The sequence below is a fragment of the Astatotilapia calliptera genome, chromosome 23, assembly GCF_900246225.1.
Source record: "Astatotilapia calliptera chromosome 23, fAstCal1.2, whole genome shotgun sequence".
Taxonomy (NCBI): domain Eukaryota; kingdom Metazoa; phylum Chordata; class Actinopteri; order Cichliformes; family Cichlidae; genus Astatotilapia; species Astatotilapia calliptera.
In genome coordinates, this window is record NC_039323.1 from 17,064,378 (window position 1) to 17,085,396 (window position 21,019).

A 21,019-nucleotide genomic window follows, 5' to 3' on the forward strand; every position below is an offset into this window, starting at 1 on the left:
AAAGACATGTTTTATCTGTTGCTTTGTAGGACTACAGTAATGGAAGGAAATCGGCTCTGTGACACTTTTTGTACTGAACTGATGAAAGCTGTTTCAGATGGAGTGGATGTTAATCCAACAAATCAGACATGAACTCTGATGTGCACATCTCAGTTGATGTGCACATGAATGATTTGTGTTTCCTCTGCAGGTGAAGGTAGAAAGTGTGTGTGAGCTGGTGTGTGTCAGCAGCATGGATCAGTGTGAGGACAGAGAGGAGGGAGTCCCTCCCTCTAAAGCCACTCCATGTGGGGAACATGAGAGCCAGACCAAAGATCAGAGGTGAGATGACCATCTCTAACTGTCTATGACATTTCAACATGTCACAGCTCAGCACTCACATCACTGCTCCATCATTATTCACAGGAACCAACCTGGACCTGAACCTGAAACTGAACCTAAATCAGAATTTGAATCTGATTCAGATTCAGGTTCCAGTGTGTCCTTTAAGAGTGCTGAGTCACATGATCGCTACATTGATTTTAAAGTCCAGCAACCGTCTGCTGCAGACAAGTGAGTTATTAGTAACATGAACTCTTTGAGAGCTGATTGAACTGCTTGATGTTGTTGGATATAAAGTGCAGTGCAAACATGTCATTCCCTCAATCCCATTTTAACTGTCTCTTGAAAACAAACCCTTGGTTTCTAAACAAGTGAAAATCAACACTACCAAACAGGAAGTGATCAGTCTCAACAAACATCAGTGAAGAAAACACTCTGCAGTTAAATAAAAAAAAAAAACTATTATTCCAAGAACAACATACTGAGAGTTTTCCCATTAATATATTATTATATTATAATTATCTTCAAAAAATGTATTCCAACACATACTAAAAAGTAATTAATAGAATGAAAATCTTATTATTTGGTCACCTCCAAAGGAGAATTCTGTACAATAGAAAATGGTTGAGATGCCCCTGGGGGATTTTTTTTGCTATTGCTATACATATCAAAAAATATAAAAGAATCCTGGGAAAGAAGATAAAAAAAAGCATCTTAGAATTACTAATATGTAAATAAATGTGAGATTAACTATTAATTAAATTGCTAAATACATTTGCCCCTTCCTTACTCCCCATGCTGCTGCCATCCTTGTCCATAGTCTTATTACATCCCATATTGATTACTGTAAGACCAAGGAGCTCATCGTGGACTACAGGAGGAATGCTGACCCACATCCACCCATCCACATTAAGGGGACGGCTGTGGAGCGTGTGAGCAGCTTCAAGTTCCTGGGAGTCCACATCTCCGAGGATCTCACCTGGACGACCAACTGCTCCAAGCTGCCCATATGGAAAAGATATATATAAATCTTATAAAGTTTGTATCTGTCTTGTGTGAAACTTGTATGAAAAGCATATAAGAGTGAAAACACATATAAGATCCCTTGAAAAATTATATAATGAAACTTGTATGTTTTGGATACTTACTAAAACAATATATGAAAGTAATGAGAAAGTGGCCACTTTCATGAGTAAATCATGTAAGCCTTATATGATTTACTCATGAAAGTGGCCACTTTCATGAGTAATCACATATAAGTTTTTACTATTTCTTTTCCATATGGGTGGTCAAGAAGGCTCACCAGCGCCTCTTCTTCTTGAGGACTCTGAGGAAGAACCACCTGTCCTCAGACATCCTGGTGAACTTCTATCGCTGCACCATCGAGAGCATCCTGACCAACTGTATAACAGTCTGGTACGGGAACTGCTCTGCCTCGGACCGGAAGGCATTGCAGAGGGTCGTGAAAACTGCCCAGCGCATCGCCGGAGCACCACTTCCTGCCATAAAAGACATCTACAGGAAGCGGTGTCTGAAAAGGGCTGGGAAAATCATCAGAGACCCCAGTCACCCATCACATGGACTCTTCACCCTCCTGCCCTCTGGGAGGCGCCACAGGAGCCTCCGGACTAAGACCACCAGGTACCGGAACAGCTTCTTCCCCACAGCTGTCAGACTCCTGAACTCTGCCTCCTGACATCTGACCCACGTTAACTCATGGACTGAACATACACACACACACACAATGGACAACTGTACCCTCAAACACACAATAATAACATGGAGTGAACCACCACTCACAACCACTAGCACTTTATATAGCCTCTGTAGAAATTATCCACACCCTCACTTACCTTAACTGCACTACTGTATAGCCCTGTGTAAACAATCATTCTGTACATACGATAATTTTTAACCCTACAACTGTTTACAACTTGCATAGTTCCCATTTCTGTATAGCTGTATATCTCAGATTCCTGTAAAGTTATTTATTTCATATTCTGTATAGTTTTTCATATTTATATCCTGTCCATATCCTGTACATAGCTTGTACTCACTACAGCCTGTACATACTTATAGTTATAGAATATTCACAACATACTTCATACCGTGTACATTATAACATAATAGACCCATTTCTGTAATATACTTACATATCTATATTATTGCTAATATATATTGTAATATATCTATATCACTAAGCACTTCTGGATGGATGCAAACTGCATTTCGTTGCCCTGTACCTGTGCATGTGCAATGACAATAAAGTTGAATTCTATTCTATTCTAATTCCCTCCTATTTGGTCTCCCTAAAAGGTCCCTTCATAAACTCCAACTTCTTCAAAATTCTGCAGCTCAGATCATAACCCATACACTGTTAAGTGCTCATATTACCCCAGTTCTTCAGCAGCTTCACTGGTTGCCCATAGAAGCCAGGCTAAATTTTAAAATCTTACTTCTGACATACAAGTGTATCCATAAATCTGCTCCTTCATATTTGTGTGACCTGCTCCATGTCACCACTGTTTCCCGCCCTCTCAGATCATCATCTGCTATTCATCTTACTGTTCTGTCCTCACACCTTATTACTATGGGGAACAGAGCTTTCAGTCGCTCTGCTCCCCGGCTCTGGAACTCTCTTCCTCCTGCACTAAGAAATATTGACTCCCTCTCCGTATTTAAGACACAGCTCAAAACACATCTGTTTAAACTGGCTTATTCGCTTTAATAATAATTTTTTGACTACTGTTCCTTTTATTAATTGTGTTTTTTGTAAGGTGACCTTGGGTTTCTGAAAGGCGCCCTCAAATAAAATATATTATTATTATTATCTGTGTTCCATGTTAGGATTTATTATACACAGAGTTTTTATCTGCTGTGTGGAGATAACCAAACAGAAATCATATTGATTTATCAGAGTTTTTTTTTTAAGTTATTACAATCACAACGGACAATGGGATGGCAAAGGAGAAAGAAGGAAAGAGAAGTTGGGAAGAGAGTAAACATGATGAGAGGGAAAAAATAGAGGAAACAACAGATAGTGAGAAAAGAAATGGAAAATCTGATCATCTGCTGAAAAAAACTGCAAAAAGAAAACAACACAGTAGGGAAGCCACTAGTGATGGGATTTCCGGCTCTTTTTAGAGATCCGGCTCTTTCGGTTCGGCTCACTAAAAAGAGCCGGCTCTTTCGGCTCCGAACCGGCTCTTCAGGTTGTTTTGTTGCTTTAATTAATTTATTATTAACAATATTATAAAATTATGCACAAAAGGAATTACTAACGTAAAAAAACGTGGTTTTATATATATATATGTTTATATATAAATATATGCGGTGGTCCCTAGAGACAAAACACGTACAAACTCCAAGACACATTTCTAGCATGAACTGAACTTCCAAAGCAGAGCTACTAGATCACTTAAATTACACAATTGAAAGCATATGTGTATTCTTTGTGTATTTATACACAGGCACTCATATATATTCAAATAATTTCAAAAAAAATGTTCATTTACCGGTTATTACCACACACCAGATTCGGTCGTTGGTACTTGCTGGCTTGTGTAGCCACTCGGTAACAAAAGTTCAACACTGCCCCTAGCATCCTGGAGCACTTCTGTTGTCTTTTGTACGTGTTTTGAGTTTTTATGTGCTTCTGAGTTTTTACGTGTTTTGGAGTTTGTACGTCTTTTTACGTGTTTTGGAGTTTTTACGTGTTTTTACGTGTTTTGGAGTTTGTACATGCTTCAGAGTTCGTACGTGATTTGAAGTTTGTATGTGCTTTGTCTCTAGGGGCCACTGTAAATATACTTTTATTTATTCACTCCATATAAAATATAATAAATAAATCATATAATACAAAAATCAACTATTCACATTTCAACTTTTAACTATTTAAATTTTCAGCTTTTTCCTTTTACAAATTTAAAGTGAAACAACACAAAACACTGCAAACCACAACACAATTAAATATAAATTAAAATATCCATCCATCCATCCATCCATCCATCGTCATCCGCTTTGTCCGGGGTCGGGTCGCGGGGGCAGCAGCCTAAGCAAAGAGGCCCAGACCTCCCTCTCCCCAGCCACCTCCTCCAGCTTGTCCGGGGGAATACCAAGGCGTTCCCAGGCCAGCCGAGAGATATAATCTCTCCAGCGTGTCCTGGGTCTGCCCCGGGGCCTCCTCCCGGTGGGACATGCCTGGAACATCTCACCCAGGAGGCGCCCAGGGGGCATCCTTGTCAGATGCCCGAACCACCTCAGCTGGCTCCTTTTGATGTGGAGCAGCAGCTGCTCTACTCTGAGCCCCTCCCGGATGGCCGAACTTCTCACCCTATCTCTAAGGGAGAGGCCAGCCACCCTTCGGAGGAAGCTCATTTCTGCCGCTTGTATCCGCGATCTCGTTCTTTCGGTCACTACCCACAGCTCGTGGCCATAGGTGAGGGTAGGGACGTAGATCGACCGGTAAATTGAGAGCTTCGCTTTTACACTCAGCTCCCTCTTCACCACGACGGACCGGTGCAACGTCCGCATTACTGCAGCTGCAGCCCCAATCCGTCTGTCGATCTCCGGCTCCCTTCTCCCATCACTCGCGAACAAGACCCCGAGATACTTGAACTCCTCCACTTGGGGCAGGAACTCATCCCCGACCCGGAGTGGGCACTCCACCCTTTTCCGGCTGAGAACCATGGCCTCGGATTTGGAGGTGCTGATCCTCATTCCCGCTGCTTCACACTCGGCTGCGAACCGTTCCAGTGCGAGCTGGAGGCCTTCACCCGATGAAGCCAACAGAACCACATCATCTGCAAAAATCAGAGATGAGATTCTGAGGCCACCAAAGCGAAAGCCCTCCGCCACTTGGCTGCGCCTAGAAATCCTGTCCATAAAAATTATGAACAGAACCGGAGACAAAGGGCAGCCCTGGCGAAGCCCATCACCCACCGGGAACGAGTCCGACTTATTGCCGGCAATGCGAACCAAGCTCTTGCAACGGTTGTATAGGGATCAAATGGCCCGTAGCAATGGGCCAGACACCCCATATTCCCGCAACACCTCCCACAGGACACCCCAAGGGACACGGTCGAATGCCTTCTCCAAGTCCACAAAACACATGTAGACTGCTTTGGCAAACTCCCATGCACCCTCAAGTATCCTGGAGAGGATAAAGAGCTGGTCCAGTGTTCCACGACCAGGACAAAAACCGCATTGTTCCTCCTGTATCCGAGGTTCGACTAACGGACGAACTCTCCTTTCCAGCACCCTGGCATAGACTTTCCCAGGGAGGCTGAGGAGTGTGATCCCCCTGTAGTTGGAACACCCTCCGGTCCCCTTTCTTAAAGATGGGGACCACCACCCCGGTCTGCCAGTCCACAGGTACTGCCCCTGATCTCCACGCAACATTGCAGAGGCGTGTCAACCAGGACAGCCCTACAACATCCAGAGCCTTCAGGAACTCGGGGCGGACCTCATCAACACCAGGGGCTCTGCCACCAAGGAGTTGTTTAACTGCCTCAGTGACCTCGCCCCCGGAAATTGGCGGGTCATTCCCCTCATCCCCAGACTCTGCTTCCTCCTCGGAAGACGTGTCAGTGGGATTAAGGAGGTCCTCGAAGTATTCCTTCCACCGCCTGACAATTTTCTCAGTCGACGTCAGCAGCGCTCTGCCAGCACTATACACAGTGCAGGTAGAGCACCGCTTTCCCCTCCTGAGACGTCTGACGGTTTGCCAGAATCTCTTCGAGGCAGTCCGAAAGTCTTTTTCCATGGCCTCTCCGAACTCCTCCCACACCCGAGTTTTTGCTTCAGCCACTGCCCGAGCCGCATTCCGCTTGGCCTGTCGATACCTGTCGGCTGCCTCCGGAGTCCCACAGGCTAACCAAGCCCGGTAGGACTCCTTCTTCAGCCTGGTGGCTCCCTTCACCTCTGGTGTCCACCATTTGGTTCGGGGATTACCACCACGGCAGGCACCCACCACCTTGCGGCCGCAGCTCAATGCAGCAGCTTCGGCAATGGAGACGCTGAACATGGTCCATTCGGACTCAATGTCCCCGGTCTCCCTCGGAATGCTGTTGAAGCTCTGCCGGAGGTGTGCGTTGAAGATCTCGCGGACTGGGGCCTCTGCTAGACGTTCCCAGCACACCCTCACTATGCGTTTAGGTGCACCAGGTCTGTCCAGCGTCCTCCCCCGCCACCTGATCCAACTCACCACCAGGTGGTGATCAGTTGACAGCTCAGCCCCTCTCTTTACCCGAGTGTCCAGAACATATGGCCGCAGGTCTGCTGATACGATTACAAAATCGATGATCGACCTACGGCCTAGAGCGTCCTGGTGCCACGTGCACTTATGGACACTCTTATGTTCGAACAGGGTGTTCGTTATGGCCAAACTGTGGTTAGCACAGAAGTCCAATAACAGAGCACCGCTCGGGTTCAGATCAGGGAGGCCGTTCCTCCCAATCACGCCCCTCCAGGTCTCGCTGTCGTTACCCACGTGAGCATTGAAGTCTCCCAGCAGGACAACAGAGTCTCCAGGTGGAGCACCCTCCAGCACCCCCCCCCCCAGGGACTCTAGGAAGGCTGGGTACTCTGAACTGCCACTCGGCGCATAAGCGCAGATGACAGTCAGGACCCGTTCCCCGACCCTAAGGCGCAGGGAACAAACCCTCTTGTCCACCGGGAAAAACCCCAACGTACCGGCAGCAAGCCGAGGGGATATTAGGTTACCCACCCCAGCCCGCCGCCTCTCACCAGGGGCAACTCCAGACTGAGACAGAGTCCAGCCCCTCTCCAGGAGACTGGTTCCAGAGCCCAAGCCATGTGTAGAGGTGAGCCCGACTATATCTAGCCGGTACCTCTCAACCTCGCGCACTAACTCAGGCTCCTTCCCCACCAGAGAGGTGACATTCCATGTCCCTATTGCCAGTCTTGGCAGCCGGGGGTCAGTCCGCCAGGGCCTCCGCTCCTGGCCGCCACCCGACACACAATGCACCCGACCCCTATGGCGCCTCCTGCGGGTGGTGGGCCTGCGGGAGGATGGGCCCATGTCTCCTCTTCGGGCTGTGCCCGGCCGGGCCCCATGGACTAAGGCCCGGCCACCAGACGCTCGCCCTCGGGCACCCTCCCCGGGCCTGGCTCCAGGGCGGGGCCCCGGTAACCCTATCCCGGGCAGGGTAAACTGTTCCCTTGGTGTCCTTTTCATAAGGGTCTTATGAATCGCTCTTTGTCTGGTCCCTCACCCAGGGCCAATTTGCCATGGGAGACCCTACCAGGGGGCAAAAGCCCCCAGACAACATAGCCCCTGGGATCCCAGGGACACACAAACCCCTCCACCACGATAAGGTAGCGATTCAAAATATGAAAACAAAAAGAAACATGCACATTATCTGTCATATGGGCCTGCATGAATAAACTTAATGAATCCTTTATCATCTGCAACCGAAAATAGTTGTGGATGATTACTATACCTTTCTAATGTGACGTTGTTGTCCTTGGCTCTCTTTCTCTCTCTCCCCCTCTGGCTCTGTTCCTGTGTTACTGAGTGTAATTACTGCCCCTCCCCCCTCTGCCAAGCGTAAAGCACAAGGCTCGCTTGCTGAGTGAAGCAGAAAAAAAGTGCGAGAGAGAGGCTGAGAGAAAGAAAAAAAAAAAAACCCACGTGACGGCTCGCGATAAGGAGCCGGCTCGCGTCGTTCACGTCAAAGACCCGGCTCTAAGAGCCATTTCATTCGCGAACGACCCATCACTAGAAGCCACAGGAACAACCAACATAAGCATAAGCATAAGTAACAGTAAATAATACATATTGAATGTTGCTGAGCTGCATACAGTACTAGTACTGCATGATATGTTTAGAGGCAGCAGCAAACCAAAATAGTGTGTGTCTGTGACTACCTGTGTGTACACTTGTGTGCACACCTGTCTGTGTGTGTGAGCGTGCTTGTATTCTTCAGGTTTCTCCATGTAAGTGTCTACTTACATGGAGAAAACACTGTGCACATTTACATAATTACACACTTTACATTTTATCACAATATTTATGATGTGGGCTGTAAAAGAATGTCACTAAAACAAGTACAATTAATATTCTAGATCACTAAAATCCATCTAACGTCAACTCCATGTTCACACTGGACAAAAAGTTGGGAGATTTCCCAAACCATTTTTGGGTGGCTCAGGGACGACGGTGGCTCAGGGGGTTGGGAATCACATCTGTAATCGGAAGGCTGCCGGTTCGAGCCCCGGCTTGGACGGTCTCGGTCGTTGTGTCCTTGGGCAAGACACTTTACCCTACTTGCCTACTGGTGTTGGCCAGAGGGGCCAATGACGCGATATGGCAGCCTTGCTTCTGTCAGCATGCCCCAGGGCAGCTGTGGCTACAACTGTAGCTTGCCTCCACCAGTGTGTGAATGTGAGAGTGAATGAATAGTGGCATTGAAAAGCGCTTTGGGTGCCTTGAAAAGCGCTATATAAATCCAATCCATTATTATCATTACTTGTGCACGACTGCCCAGGGAGGCCAACTACAAAGGCTATCTCACCATTCACCTAGAGCTGAGGAGTGCCCTGAATGGGGGTCACCCAGCAACCATGGTGCAGTTGCCATGGTTTGCCGCAGCAACAAGCCTGCAGGCTCCACCGGCAGCCAGCTACGCCAGACCAGACTGAGCCCCGGGCCCAGAGAACCAAGATTCAAGAGACATCCATAAGGATTTAAAACAAACATAATAATATTTACACTAAATAATGTTTCCTGATATATCAGAGACAAAACTTTACACACTTAAGATGAAGTTCTCTTATAAACAGTGCAGAGCAGATAACGTCTTGACCGATATCTTGTGCTTGAACTAATTGTTCATGATTCCTCCACAGAGTGGACCAGGAGAGCTTAGAGGTTCCCAGTGGTCAGGTCTCCCAGCAGACTGAAACACACCTGGACTCCATATTTATGGTCTGTACATGTACAACTACTTTCACATCTATTCTGTTCAGCACCTCCATGCTGCTCTTTGTAGACCAGTGGATTGTCAGTGTGTCCAATATGGATCTGATGTTTGGCTCATGATTTCAGTCTGATTGGGTTATTCATAAAATATTCTGTTCCAGCTGCTGGAGAAAGACATCATCACTTTTGTGAAGAACGAGCTGAAGAAGATTCAAACGGTTCTGAGTTCAGATTACCCAGAAGGCTTAGAGAGTCAGGTGGAGGATGATGAGCAGATGAGCAAAAGCAGAGTGTCAGTTGTGAAGATCACACTGGACTTCCTGAGGAGGAAGAAGCAGGGGAAGCTGGCTGACTGTCTGCATAGAAGTAAGAGGATTTATCTAAAGAGTTAAACTGCTGGTGATAAATGGAGTATTTATTTATGGCTCAGCAGAGGGACAGACATATTTTCAAGGGTAACGCTTTAGAAAATAAAACTGTAATTTGCACTACTTAAAAAATGATTCATCTTTTATTTTATTTTATTTAGAACATCTTGTTACAGTTTGTCCACGTAAACTTAAATCTAAGCTGAAGAAGAAGTTCCAGTGTGTGTTTGAGGGGATCGCTAAAGCAGGAAACCCAACCCTGCTGAATCAGATCGACACAGAGCTCTGTATCACAGAGGGAGGGACTGCAGAGGTCAATGATGAACATGAGGTCAGACAGATTGAAACCGCATCCAGGAAACCAGACAGACCAGAAAAAACAATCCGACGAGAAGACATCTTTAAAGCCTCACCTGGAAGAGATGAACCAATCAGAACAGTGCTGACAAAGGGAGTGGCTGGCATTGGGAAAACACTGTTGACACAGAAATTCACTCTGGACTGGGCTAAAGACAAAGCCAACCAGGACATCCAGTTTATATTTCCATTCACTTTCAGAGAGCTGAATGTGCTGAAAGAGGAAAAGTTCAGCTTGGTGGAACTTGTTCATCACTTCTTTACTGAAACCAAAAAAGCAGGAATCTGCAGCTTTGAAGACTTCCAGGTTGTGTTTATCTTTGATGGTCTGGATGAGTGTCGACTTCCTCTGGACTTCCACAAAAATGAAATCCTAACTGACCCTAGAAAGCCCACCTCAGTGGATGTGCTGCTGACAAACCTCATCAGGGGGAAACTGGTTCCCACTGCTCGCATCTGGATAACCACACGACCTGCAGCAGCCAATCAGATCCCTCCACAATATGTTGATATGGTGACAGAGATCCGAGGGTTCACTGATCCACAAATGGAGGAGTACTTCAGGGAGAGATTCAGAGATGAGGAGAAGGGCAGCAGAATCATCTCCCACATCAAGACATCACAAAGCCTCTACATCATGTGCCACATCCCAGTCTTCTGCTGGATCACTGCTACAGTTCTGGAGGATGTGCTGCAAACCAGAGAGGGAAGACAGCTACCCAAGACCCTGACTGAGATGTACATCAACTTCCTGGTGGTTCAGGCCAAAATGAGGAAGTTAAAGTATGATCCACACTTGAGTCCAGAGAGCACAAGGATGATTGAGTCTCTGGGAAAACTGGCTTTTGATCAGCTGCAGAAAGGAAACCTGATCTTCTATGAATCAGACCTGACAGAGTGTGGCATTGATATCATAGCAGCCTCAATTTACTCAGGAGTACTCACACAGATCTTTAGAGAGGAGAGAGTACTGTACCAGGAGAAGGTGTTCTGCTTCACCCATCTGAGTGTTCAGGAGTTTCTGGCTGCTCTTTATGTCCATCTGACCTTCATCAACTCTGGGGTCAATGTGCTAGAACAACAACAAACAACCTCCCAGAAGTTCAAAAGAAGTCAATCCCTCGACATGCTAATTTTTTTCCAGAGTGCTGTGGATAAGGCCATAACGAGCCCAAATGGACACCTGGACTTGTTCCTCTGCTTCTTCCTGGGTCTTTCACTGCAGACCAATCAGACTCTCCTGAGAGGTCTTCTAACACAGACAGGAAGTAGCTCAAAGACCAATCAGGAAACAGTCCAGTACATAAAGGAGAAGCTCAGTGAGAATTTGTCTGCAGAGAAAAGCATCAATCTGTTCCACTGTCTGAATGAACTGAATGATCGTTCTCTAGTGGAGGAGATCCAGCAGTCTCTGAGATCAGGAAGTTTCTCCACAGATGAGCTGTCTCCTGCTCAGTGGTCAGCTCTGGTCTTCATCTTACTGTCATCAGAAAAAGATCTGGATGTGTTTGACTTGAAGAAATTCTCTGCTTCAGATGAGTCTCTTCTGAGGCTGCTGCCAGTGGTCAAAGCCTCCAACAAAGCATTGTAAGTAAATATGTGGCCATGCATTCTTTAAACAATAAATGTTGATCCTATTTAACAAAAAGTATCTCAGTAACTCAGTCAAGTATAAGACTGTTTTAATATTTGACTAAATATATTATTATATTATTAATATGTATATTAGTAATATATATATACATATATATATGTGTGTGTGTGTGTGTGTGATATATATATATATATATCACAAATTTAACTGCATTGTTTTTTCTAAACTTTAACTGTATTTATTTTTAGTTAATCATTAATTGTAGTGTACACTGACACATTCGATTTTCTTGCACTCTGTATATTTTCAGGTCAGATCAACATATAAAAACATATTAAATCAAATCCATTACATATGTGTGTGTGTGTGTGTGTGTGTGTGTGTGTGTGTGTGTGTGTGTGTGTGTTTCAGACTTAGCACCTGTAACCTCTCACAGAGAAGCTGTGAAGCTCTGTCCTCAGCTCTCAGCTCCCAGTCCTGTAGACTGAGAGAGTTGGACCTCAGTAACAACAACCTACAAGATTCAGGAGTGAAGCTTCTATCTGCTGGAGTGGAGAGTGCACATTGTACACTGGAAACTCTGAGGTCAGATCAAATAATATTTATTTTTCATCAAATAACATATTTAATCAATTAAAACATTTTGCCACTAAAGGGAGGTATTATTTATTTGTTCTTGCATCTTAGTATTTTTCATCATTTTCAAATCACAGTAAATTGACACATTTCTGGTGTTTAATATAAGGAAATAGCAATCCCACCTTGTCCTGGAGCATAAGAGACATTACCAGATCAAGTAACTCATCACTGTACAATCAATATACTGTAATTTCAGCTTGTGTGTGTGTGCGTGTGTGTGTGTGCGTGTGTGTGTGTGTGTGTGTGTGTGTGTTCTTGATTTCTAGACTATATGGGTGTTTCCTCTCTGAGAGAAGCTGTGAATCTCTGTCCTCAGTTCTCAGCTCCCAATCCTCTAGCCTTAGGGATCTGGGCCTGAGTAACAACAACCTACAAGATTCAGGAGTGAAGCTTCTGTCTGCTGGAGTGAAAAGTCCACATTGTAAACTGGCAGCTCTGAGGTCAGATCAAGGATTCTTATTTATGTCAAATGAGATAATTAACCAATTAAACTTTTAGCTAATAAAGGTCAGTTACATGCATTTGTTATTGTAGTGTATCATTTCTCATGATTTGTAAATGACAGTCAATTTCTGATGTGTTTAAAATCAGACAATAGCAATTCCAACCAGTCCTTGAGGAACATTAAATATTGCCAGATATAGTCACTTTTAACTACACCATCAATGCATTTTAATTTCAGTGTTGTTGTTTTGTGTTTTTATTAATTTTTTATTTTTGTCTTTGTGTTGATTATTTTTCAGACTTAGCACCTGTAACCTCTCACAGAGAAGCTGTGAAGCTCTGTCCTCAGCTCTCAGCTCCCAGTCCTGTAGACTGAGAGAGTTGGACCTCAGTAACAACAACCTACAAGATTCAGGAGTGAAGCTTCTATCTGCTGGAGTGGAGAGCGCACATTGTACACTGGAAACTCTGAGGTCAGATCAAATAATATTTTTTTTTACATCAAATAACATATTTAATCAATTAAAACCTTTTGCCACTAAAGGGAGGTATTATTTATTTGTTCTTGCATCTTAGTATTTTTCATCATTTTCAAATCACAGTAAATTTGATATAGTTGACCACAACATATTACTCAAACGACTGGAGAACTGGGCAGGTCTTTCAGGAACTGTACTAAACTGGTTCAAAACATACTTAGAAAACAGGAAATACTTTGTATCAATAGGTAACTAGCCGATTGGAGCAGGCACGCTCTGTTTTGCGTAACTATTTTTAAATCCCGGTAGCACTGCAACCACGTAAGCTAGCGCAAACATTTTTTTTGCCTATGAAACCGGAGGACTTGTACTTACATCTTATGCCATCAGCTTGTCCTAGGTCACGGTTTCCTTCCACATAAAGCTTTGCAAAAACTGCATAAAAAGCGCTTGCAGGAACAAAAACATAATATTCCAGAAACACGCTTTGCCGATCCGATCAGCTGTTCATAACACTTCCTACGTTGGAATAGACGTCAGCGCGAACTTTTGCATTTCCACCATTACCTGCCCGAAACCGGAAGTGACGTCATTTTCGCGGAAATGTAGTCTTTTTTACCATCAGGGCCTTATGAGCCTATACTGGTCTTTTTAAAAGTTATCTTTGACTTTATGACTTTCTGTGTCGTTTCTGGGATGCTTAGGACTCATATTGCACTGCTGGAAATAGTTTATTTTGATGCATATGCTGCCTTTTTGCAAATTTGCAGTATAATATTTATTTTCGTTTTTCCTGCAGTGTATAAAAATTGGTGTATTTCAAAAATAAAACTATGAAGACACTTAAAATAAATTTCCTGTGGTGGGAAACTATTTTGTGCAACTTTTTTGTATTTACAGTTTTGAGGGATAAGCCTCTTAAATTTCTCTAACTACAAATATATGTTAAAAAAACAAAAACGATTTTCAATTTTTTTGTAGTTTATTGCACTTTTTTGCAATTTATGTAATTACTATGCACTTAATGAATACATATTATTAAAATCTGGGCTATAATGGTTGTATTGATGTATAGCAACTTGAAATGCTCCCAAAAATGGCTCCACAGCAAGTAAAAATATAATATAAGCTCTGGCGGCCTTGGTTCTATGGTAGGTCTTAAAGGGTTAAGACAATAACAAAGTCAGCTTACTATCACCTCAAGAGTATTTCAAGGATAAAAGATCTGATGTCTCAACAGGACCTGGAAAAACTAGTCCATGCATTCATCTTTAGTAGGCTTGATTACTGTAACAGCATCTTTACAGGTCTACCTAAAAAATCAGTCAGACAACTACAGCTCATTCAGAACTCTGCTGCTCGAGTCCTCACTAAGACCAAAAAAGTGGACCACATCAGTCCAGCTCTGAGGTCTTTACACTGGCTGCCTGTCCGTCAGAGGATAGACTTTAAAGTTCTGATGCTGGTCTATAAAGCTCTGAATGGTTTAGGACCAAAATACATCAGTGACCTCCTGACCCAGCACTTCCAGATCCCTCAGGTCATCTGGATCTGGTCTTTTATCAGTTCCCAGAGTCAGAACCAGACACGGAGAAGCTGCATTCAGCTTTTATGCTCCTTATATCTGGAACAAACTCCCAGAAAGCCTCAGATCAGCTGAAACACTCAGTTTATTTAAATCCAGGTTGAAGACTCACCTATTCTCAGCTGCATTTGAATAAAGCACCAAATCCACACTTTTAAGATTAAATTTCAAAACTTACATTTAACTACTGATTTTATCCATTGTTCTGATTGTATCTGTTTTGATTTTATATACTGTTTTGTTTGTTTGTTAATTAGTTTGTTTGTTTGCTTGTTTTAATCAATTTTAAATCATACTTTTTATTTGTTTTTGTTTCTAATGTCTCTGTAAAGCACTTTGAATCACCTTGTTGTTGAATTGTGCTATACAAATAAACTTGCCTTGCCTTGCCTAAATTGACACATTTCTGGTGTTTAATATAAGGAAATAGCAAACCCACCTTGTCCTGGAGCATAAGAGACATTACCAGATCAAGTAACTCATCACTGTACAATCAATATACTGTAATTTCAGCTTGTGTGTGTGTGTGTTCTTGCTTTCTAGACTATATGGGTGTTTCCTCTCTGAGAGAAGCTGTGAATCTCTGTCCTCAGTTCTCAGCTCCCAATCCTCTAGCCTTAGGGATCTGGGCCTGAGTAACAACAACCTACAAGATTCAGGAGTGAAGCTTCTGTCTGCTGGAGTGAAAAGTCCACATTGTAAACTGGCAGCTCTGAGGTCAGATCAAGGATTCTTATTTATGTCAAATGAGATAATTAACCAATTAAACTTTTAGCTAATAAAGGTCAGTTACATGCATTTGTTATTGTAGTGTATCATTTCTCATGATTTGTAAATGACAGTCAATTCCTGATGTGTTTAAAATCAGACAATAGTAATTCCAACCAGTCCTTGAGGAACATTAAATATTGCCAGATATAGTCACTTATAACTACACCATCAATGCATTTTAATTTCAGTGTTGTTGTTTTGTGTTTTTATTAATTTATTATTTTTGTCTTTGTGTTGATTATTTTTCAGACTGAGTGTCTGTAACCTCTCACAGAGAAGCTGTGAAGCTCTGTCCTCAGCTCTCAGCTCCCAGTCCAGTAGACTGAGAGAGCTGGACCTGAGTGAAAACGACATAGAGGATGCAGGAGTTAAGCTTCTGTCTGTTGCACTGAACAGTACATATTGTATACTGGAAACTCTGAGGTCAGGATTCAATCTTTGTCACTGAGCATTATTTAGAATCTGTATTGCATTACTGAATATATGTCTGAAGGTTATAGTATTAACATGAGCCTTTTATATACCTTTGGTTGGATTATTTTAAATTACTCTTTAGAGTTTTTTTTTTTTATAATCCTGCAATAAATCCCAAAGTCCTTTTTGTTCATGTTATGTTCTCTAATACGGACATTAAAGATACAATTAAAAATACTGTTTCAACTCAAACACCAGGAATCCAGAAAGGAGGAACTAACACTGAAACTAGAAACACAGGAAGAGACTTATACAGATAAGTGGGTACGATGCAACAAAGGGCAATGGAAGATACAGGGCTTAAATATACAATGAGGGTAATGAGGGAATGGGAACATGAAATAACACAAACATCAAACCAGGAACACAAGAAACAAGGAACACTAGGGAGGCACAGAGACAAAACCTAAAAGCTGGAAAATCACAGTGATCTAAAGATAAATTAAGGAACATGAAATACGAAAGACAAAACTATGAAAACCCAACAAAATCCCAGAACACTGAATAAACAAAACTTAAACGCAGAGTCATCTGATCCTGGACCATGACAAGTAGTAACAAGGACTGTAAAGAGAGACTATATCCATTCAGAGAATATATTTCTCCCATATTATCATTATAGTTTTAATTCCTGTTGAATATCACCGAGGGAACATTTTACCCTGCGCGGGATATGTTTACCAGGGCCCCGCCCTGGAGTCAGGCCCAGGGAGGGTGCCCAAGGGTGAGCGTCTGGTGGTCGGGCCTCAGTCCATGGGGCTCAACAGGCACAGCCCGAAAAGGGGACATGGGCCCACCCTCCTGTAAGCCCACAACCCGTAGGGGACGCCATAGGGGTCGGGTGCATGGTGTGCCTGGCGGCAGCCAGGGGCAAGGGCTCTGGATGTTGTAGGGCTGTCCTGGCTGACATGCCTCTACAATGTTGCGTGGAGATCAGGAGCGCTACCCCTGGACTGGCAGACCGGGGTGGTCGTCCCAATTTTTAACAAGGGGTACCGGAGGGTGTGTTCCAACTACAGGGGGATCACAGTCCTCAGCATCCCTGGGAAAATCTATGCCAGGGTGCTGGAAAGGAGAATTTGTCCATTAGTCGAACTTTGGATACAGGAGGAACAATGCGGTTTTCGTCCTGGTCGTGGAACACTGGACAAGCTCTTTATCCTCTCAAGGATACTTTAGGGTGCATGGGAGTTTCCCCAACCAGTCTACATGTGTTTTGTGGATGTGGTGAAGGCATTCAACTGTGTCCCTCGGGGTGTTCTGTGGGAGGTGCTGCAGGAGTATGGGGTATCTGTCCCATTGCTACAGGCCATTCGATCTCTATACAACCATTGCAAAAGCTTGGTTTGCATAGTCGGCAATAAGTCGGACCTTTTCCCTGTAGGTGGTGGGCTTCGCCAGGACTGCCGTTTGTCACCGATTCTCTTCATAACTTTTATGGACAGGATTTCTAGACGCAGCCAAGTGGCGGAGGGCTATCACTTAGGTGACCTCAGAATCTCATCTCTGCTTTTCGCAGATGATGTGGTTCTGTTGGCTTCATTGGGTGATGGCCTCCCGCTTAAGATGCAGATAGCCACTGTGATATTCCCCAAATGATAAGTGTTTTCCACTGTTAGATTACCACAGATACATGACTTGAAGAAGTCACTGGAAGAAACAACATTGCATTGTGTTTTTTCAAAGGTTTACCCGCAAAGCCTCATGATTTAAAACTCCTGCAATACACACCGATGTGGCAGAATCTGCAGCTTTCACAATCCTCTTCTTCACACTGAAGCCGTTTCAGATGTTCTTTGCTGTAGTCTACTGCTAAACTAGAAGAGGTCACAGTATTGTTTTTGTTTTGTGTTTTTATTCTTTTTTTTCAGTTGCTGTTTTACAATCCTAACTTAAATTGAATGGATGGAATGAATGAGGGTCCAGCAAAGAGAGATCTTCAGTGAAAAGCTTTTTAGATTAATTTTTATTTTGTGTCTGTACAGTCTGTCAGGCTGTCTGATCACAGAAGAAGGCTGTAGTTCTCTGGCTTCAGCTCTGAGCTCCAACCCCTTCCATCTGAGAGAGCTGGACCTGAGCTACAATCATCCAGGAGACTCAGGAATTAATGTGCTGTCGGATGGACTGAAGGATCCACACTGGAGACTGGACACTCTCAGGTATGGAGAGAATGTCTGATAAAGGAGGAAGAGCTGGAAACATATTATGTCCTTTAATCCCTGTTTATTTCATTTAGAGTTTGCAAGGAACACTGGGGGGTGGGGTGGGGGGATGTACTTTTGCAAGATTTATTTTATTTATTTTTATTTATTTATAAGGAACCCCTTTAGCTTCCACAATAGTGGTTGCTAGTCTTCCTGGGGCCCAAGCCATCAAATACAATCTAATAAAACATTACACAATAACGTCGATGCAAAAATATCCACATAATTTGGCTCTTACAGCCACAGTGAGGTTTTACAATTGTTAAAATATATGCATATAAATATCAAAAACATTGAGGCACAGTACACAAAAATCCAAAACAAATCACAACATTGCCTTCTTACAATATTTACAATAATTAAAAACATTTAAAAGTGTAAACAGGCTTTTGATTGATTGATTGATTGACATACCTTTATTAGTCCCACAAGGGGAAATTTCATGAGGCTGCCGACCTATTGCACGCAATGGCGGCGCCATCTTACCCTCCGACCATACATACATTACACAAAACATCACATGGGGAAGACAGGTCAGAGAGGTATAACAATGAAAAATGCACCACATGAGGAAAGACAAGGAGAAAAAATGACTCGCCCCAGACTGAGCTCCAACAAGGAGATCAGTTTGAGAACAGAAAAAAACACCTCTGCACATAGCACATGAAAAAACTCTTAATAAACCAAAGAAACAGATGACAAGCAACAGGGGTGGGTAAAGGGTGCAGCATCGGAAGGGAATAAGCATCGAAGGCATTTTCAACATTATGCACTCCACACTGTATATAAATGCCACTTGTTTTGCACATATTCAACTCTGTATATTTTATATATTTTATTATTATTATTATTATTATTATTATTTATTTATTTATTTTTTTGTTTACTATTTAATTTGTAAAAATGTGTATACACACACACACACACACACACACACACACGTAGGAAAATATTTAGTATACACATCCAGAAATGCATACACTATTATATATCGTACATATATTTATTAGTTTCAGGTTGACCAATCTTGTATTTTGCTCGTTTGTGTTGTTGTGTTTGCACATCTCTGTTGCTTGTGGGGCTCGCACACAAGAATTTCACTCGCATGTGCTGTGCCAGTGTGCCTGCACATGTGATGTGACAATAAAAGTGATTTGATTTGATTTGATTTGAAAGGGAGGGGGGATGAGTGTGTGCATATCAGTGTATATGTATGTGTGTGTGTGTCCAGAGTTCAGCTGAGACAGTGTCCTTCGCCCTGCTAGGCTAAGTAAACAGTCATCCAGGCAACCCAGCTGGCCTTGCATGGAATGGGAAGGAACAGACTAAACACAGTCGTTATCAGGGTGTTGTTGTTCAGCTGGCGCCAAAGGGGTATCCGCATGAAGTGATGGTGGTTTTTACTTTAGTGCGAACAGCTCATATGAATTTCAAAGCAGTTCTACAGTCCAACACTGGTCTCTCAATCTCCCGTTGGAGAGTCGCGAGCTTCACCATACTTGCGTTCTGTGATGTTGTCATTTCTTGTGCTCAAGGAGCCGATTCTGAGAACTCCGAGCTTTGTGTAGCATGATTATGTATTTCACCTGGATACTGCAGCTGAGCAGAAATAAAATGTGTTTAATGGTATTGCTTTCTTAATAAATAAAAGTAAGCCATAGTATAATTTAGCCAAATTACAGGAAGCCAAAAATGTTTATTATGCATTCGATTGATACTGGTATAGTATCAACATCTCAACAATAATCTGGCCGCCTTATTCAGGACTAACTGAAGTTTGTTAAGCTCTGTCTTATTAGCTGCTTGAACAATACTCCAAATGAGACAATACTAGTGCATTAATGATATCTTTCATGTCTTGATGCATCTCAACCATCCAGGAAATCATTAGCTTGTCCTAGGTCACGGTTTCCTTCCACATATAGCTTTGCAAATATTGCATAAAAAGCGCTTGCAGGAACAAAAACATAATATTCCAGAAATATTTGCCGATCCGATCAGCTGTTTGTAACACTTCCCACATTGAAACAGAAATCAGCGCGAACTATCGCATGTCCGCCATTACCTGCCCGAAACCGGAAGTGACGGCATTTTTGCGGAAAATTTAGTTTTTTTACTTATAGGCCTTAAAAGCCTATACTGGTGTTTTTATGAGTCATGTTTGACTTTATGCTTTTCTGAATAGTTGCTGGGATGCTTAAAACTCAAATTGCACTGCTTAACCCTCTGGGGTCCAGGGTATAATTGGCTGTTTTTGACTACTTTTGATTTTACCTCTATATTTTACCTTTAAAATGTGTTTTTCTTGCCTTGTTTGGTATCATTATTTTCAGCACAACCTCAAATATCTGAAATTTGAGTTATTTATTCATTTTGGTATACTATATTAGCACAGTTGATCTAAATGCAGACAACAAATTCAAAATCAGAGTAGAAAAAGGTTATATTTTTTACTGTAAAACCCACAAACATGTTTAACGAATCATTTTCATAACTTGAAATGCAAATAGAAATTGTACATTTCTAAAAATTGTGCACAAGTTTTGCAAACAACAAAGTTATATGGTACTATTTACCTAAAAATGCAGCCAAGGCCTCAGGCGTTTTTTATATAACCATTTATATCTATTTACAGAACAATCAGGTGTTCTGCATCAAATAAGAAGGCACACAAATTATTTGTGCCAGTCCAAAAAATGTAGTTTGTGTTCAGTATAAGACAGCGGAGAACACCACAGGCCTAAACCCTGCAGGTCTGACAGCAGGTGGTGTATCAGTCCAGTTTTCCATGCGGGAACAGTGTTTACACTGGAATCTGCCTTTGACGGCTTTTTTTGGA

The 21,019-nt window shown here is 42.9% G+C and overlaps 1 protein-coding gene across 2 annotated transcripts in view; it reads left to right on the top strand.

Annotated features, from left to right (window-relative positions):
• Window positions 1–232: 232 nt before the first annotated feature.
• LOC113015942 (NACHT, LRR and PYD domains-containing protein 12-like) overlaps window positions 233–21,019 on the top strand; it is a 41,664-nt gene continuing 20,877 nt past the window's right edge. The window contains exons 1-11 of one of the 2 annotated variants that reach the window (XM_026158328.1): window positions 233–321; window positions 406–552; window positions 9,193–9,271; window positions 9,427–9,631; window positions 9,795–11,577; window positions 11,996–12,169; window positions 12,490–12,663; window positions 12,967–13,140; window positions 15,275–15,448; window positions 15,752–15,925; window positions 17,962–18,135. In XM_026158328.1, coding sequence (XP_026014113.1) covers window positions 233–321; window positions 406–552; window positions 9,193–9,271; window positions 9,427–9,631; window positions 9,795–11,577; window positions 11,996–12,169; window positions 12,490–12,663; window positions 12,967–13,140; window positions 15,275–15,448; window positions 15,752–15,925; window positions 17,962–18,135 — 3,347 coding nt within the window. The remainder of the gene's footprint in view (window positions 322–405; window positions 553–9,192; window positions 9,272–9,426; window positions 9,632–9,794; window positions 11,578–11,995; window positions 12,170–12,489; window positions 12,664–12,966; window positions 13,141–15,274; window positions 15,449–15,751; window positions 15,926–17,961; window positions 18,136–21,019) is intronic. The other variant, XM_026158329.1, reaches the window with a different exon arrangement.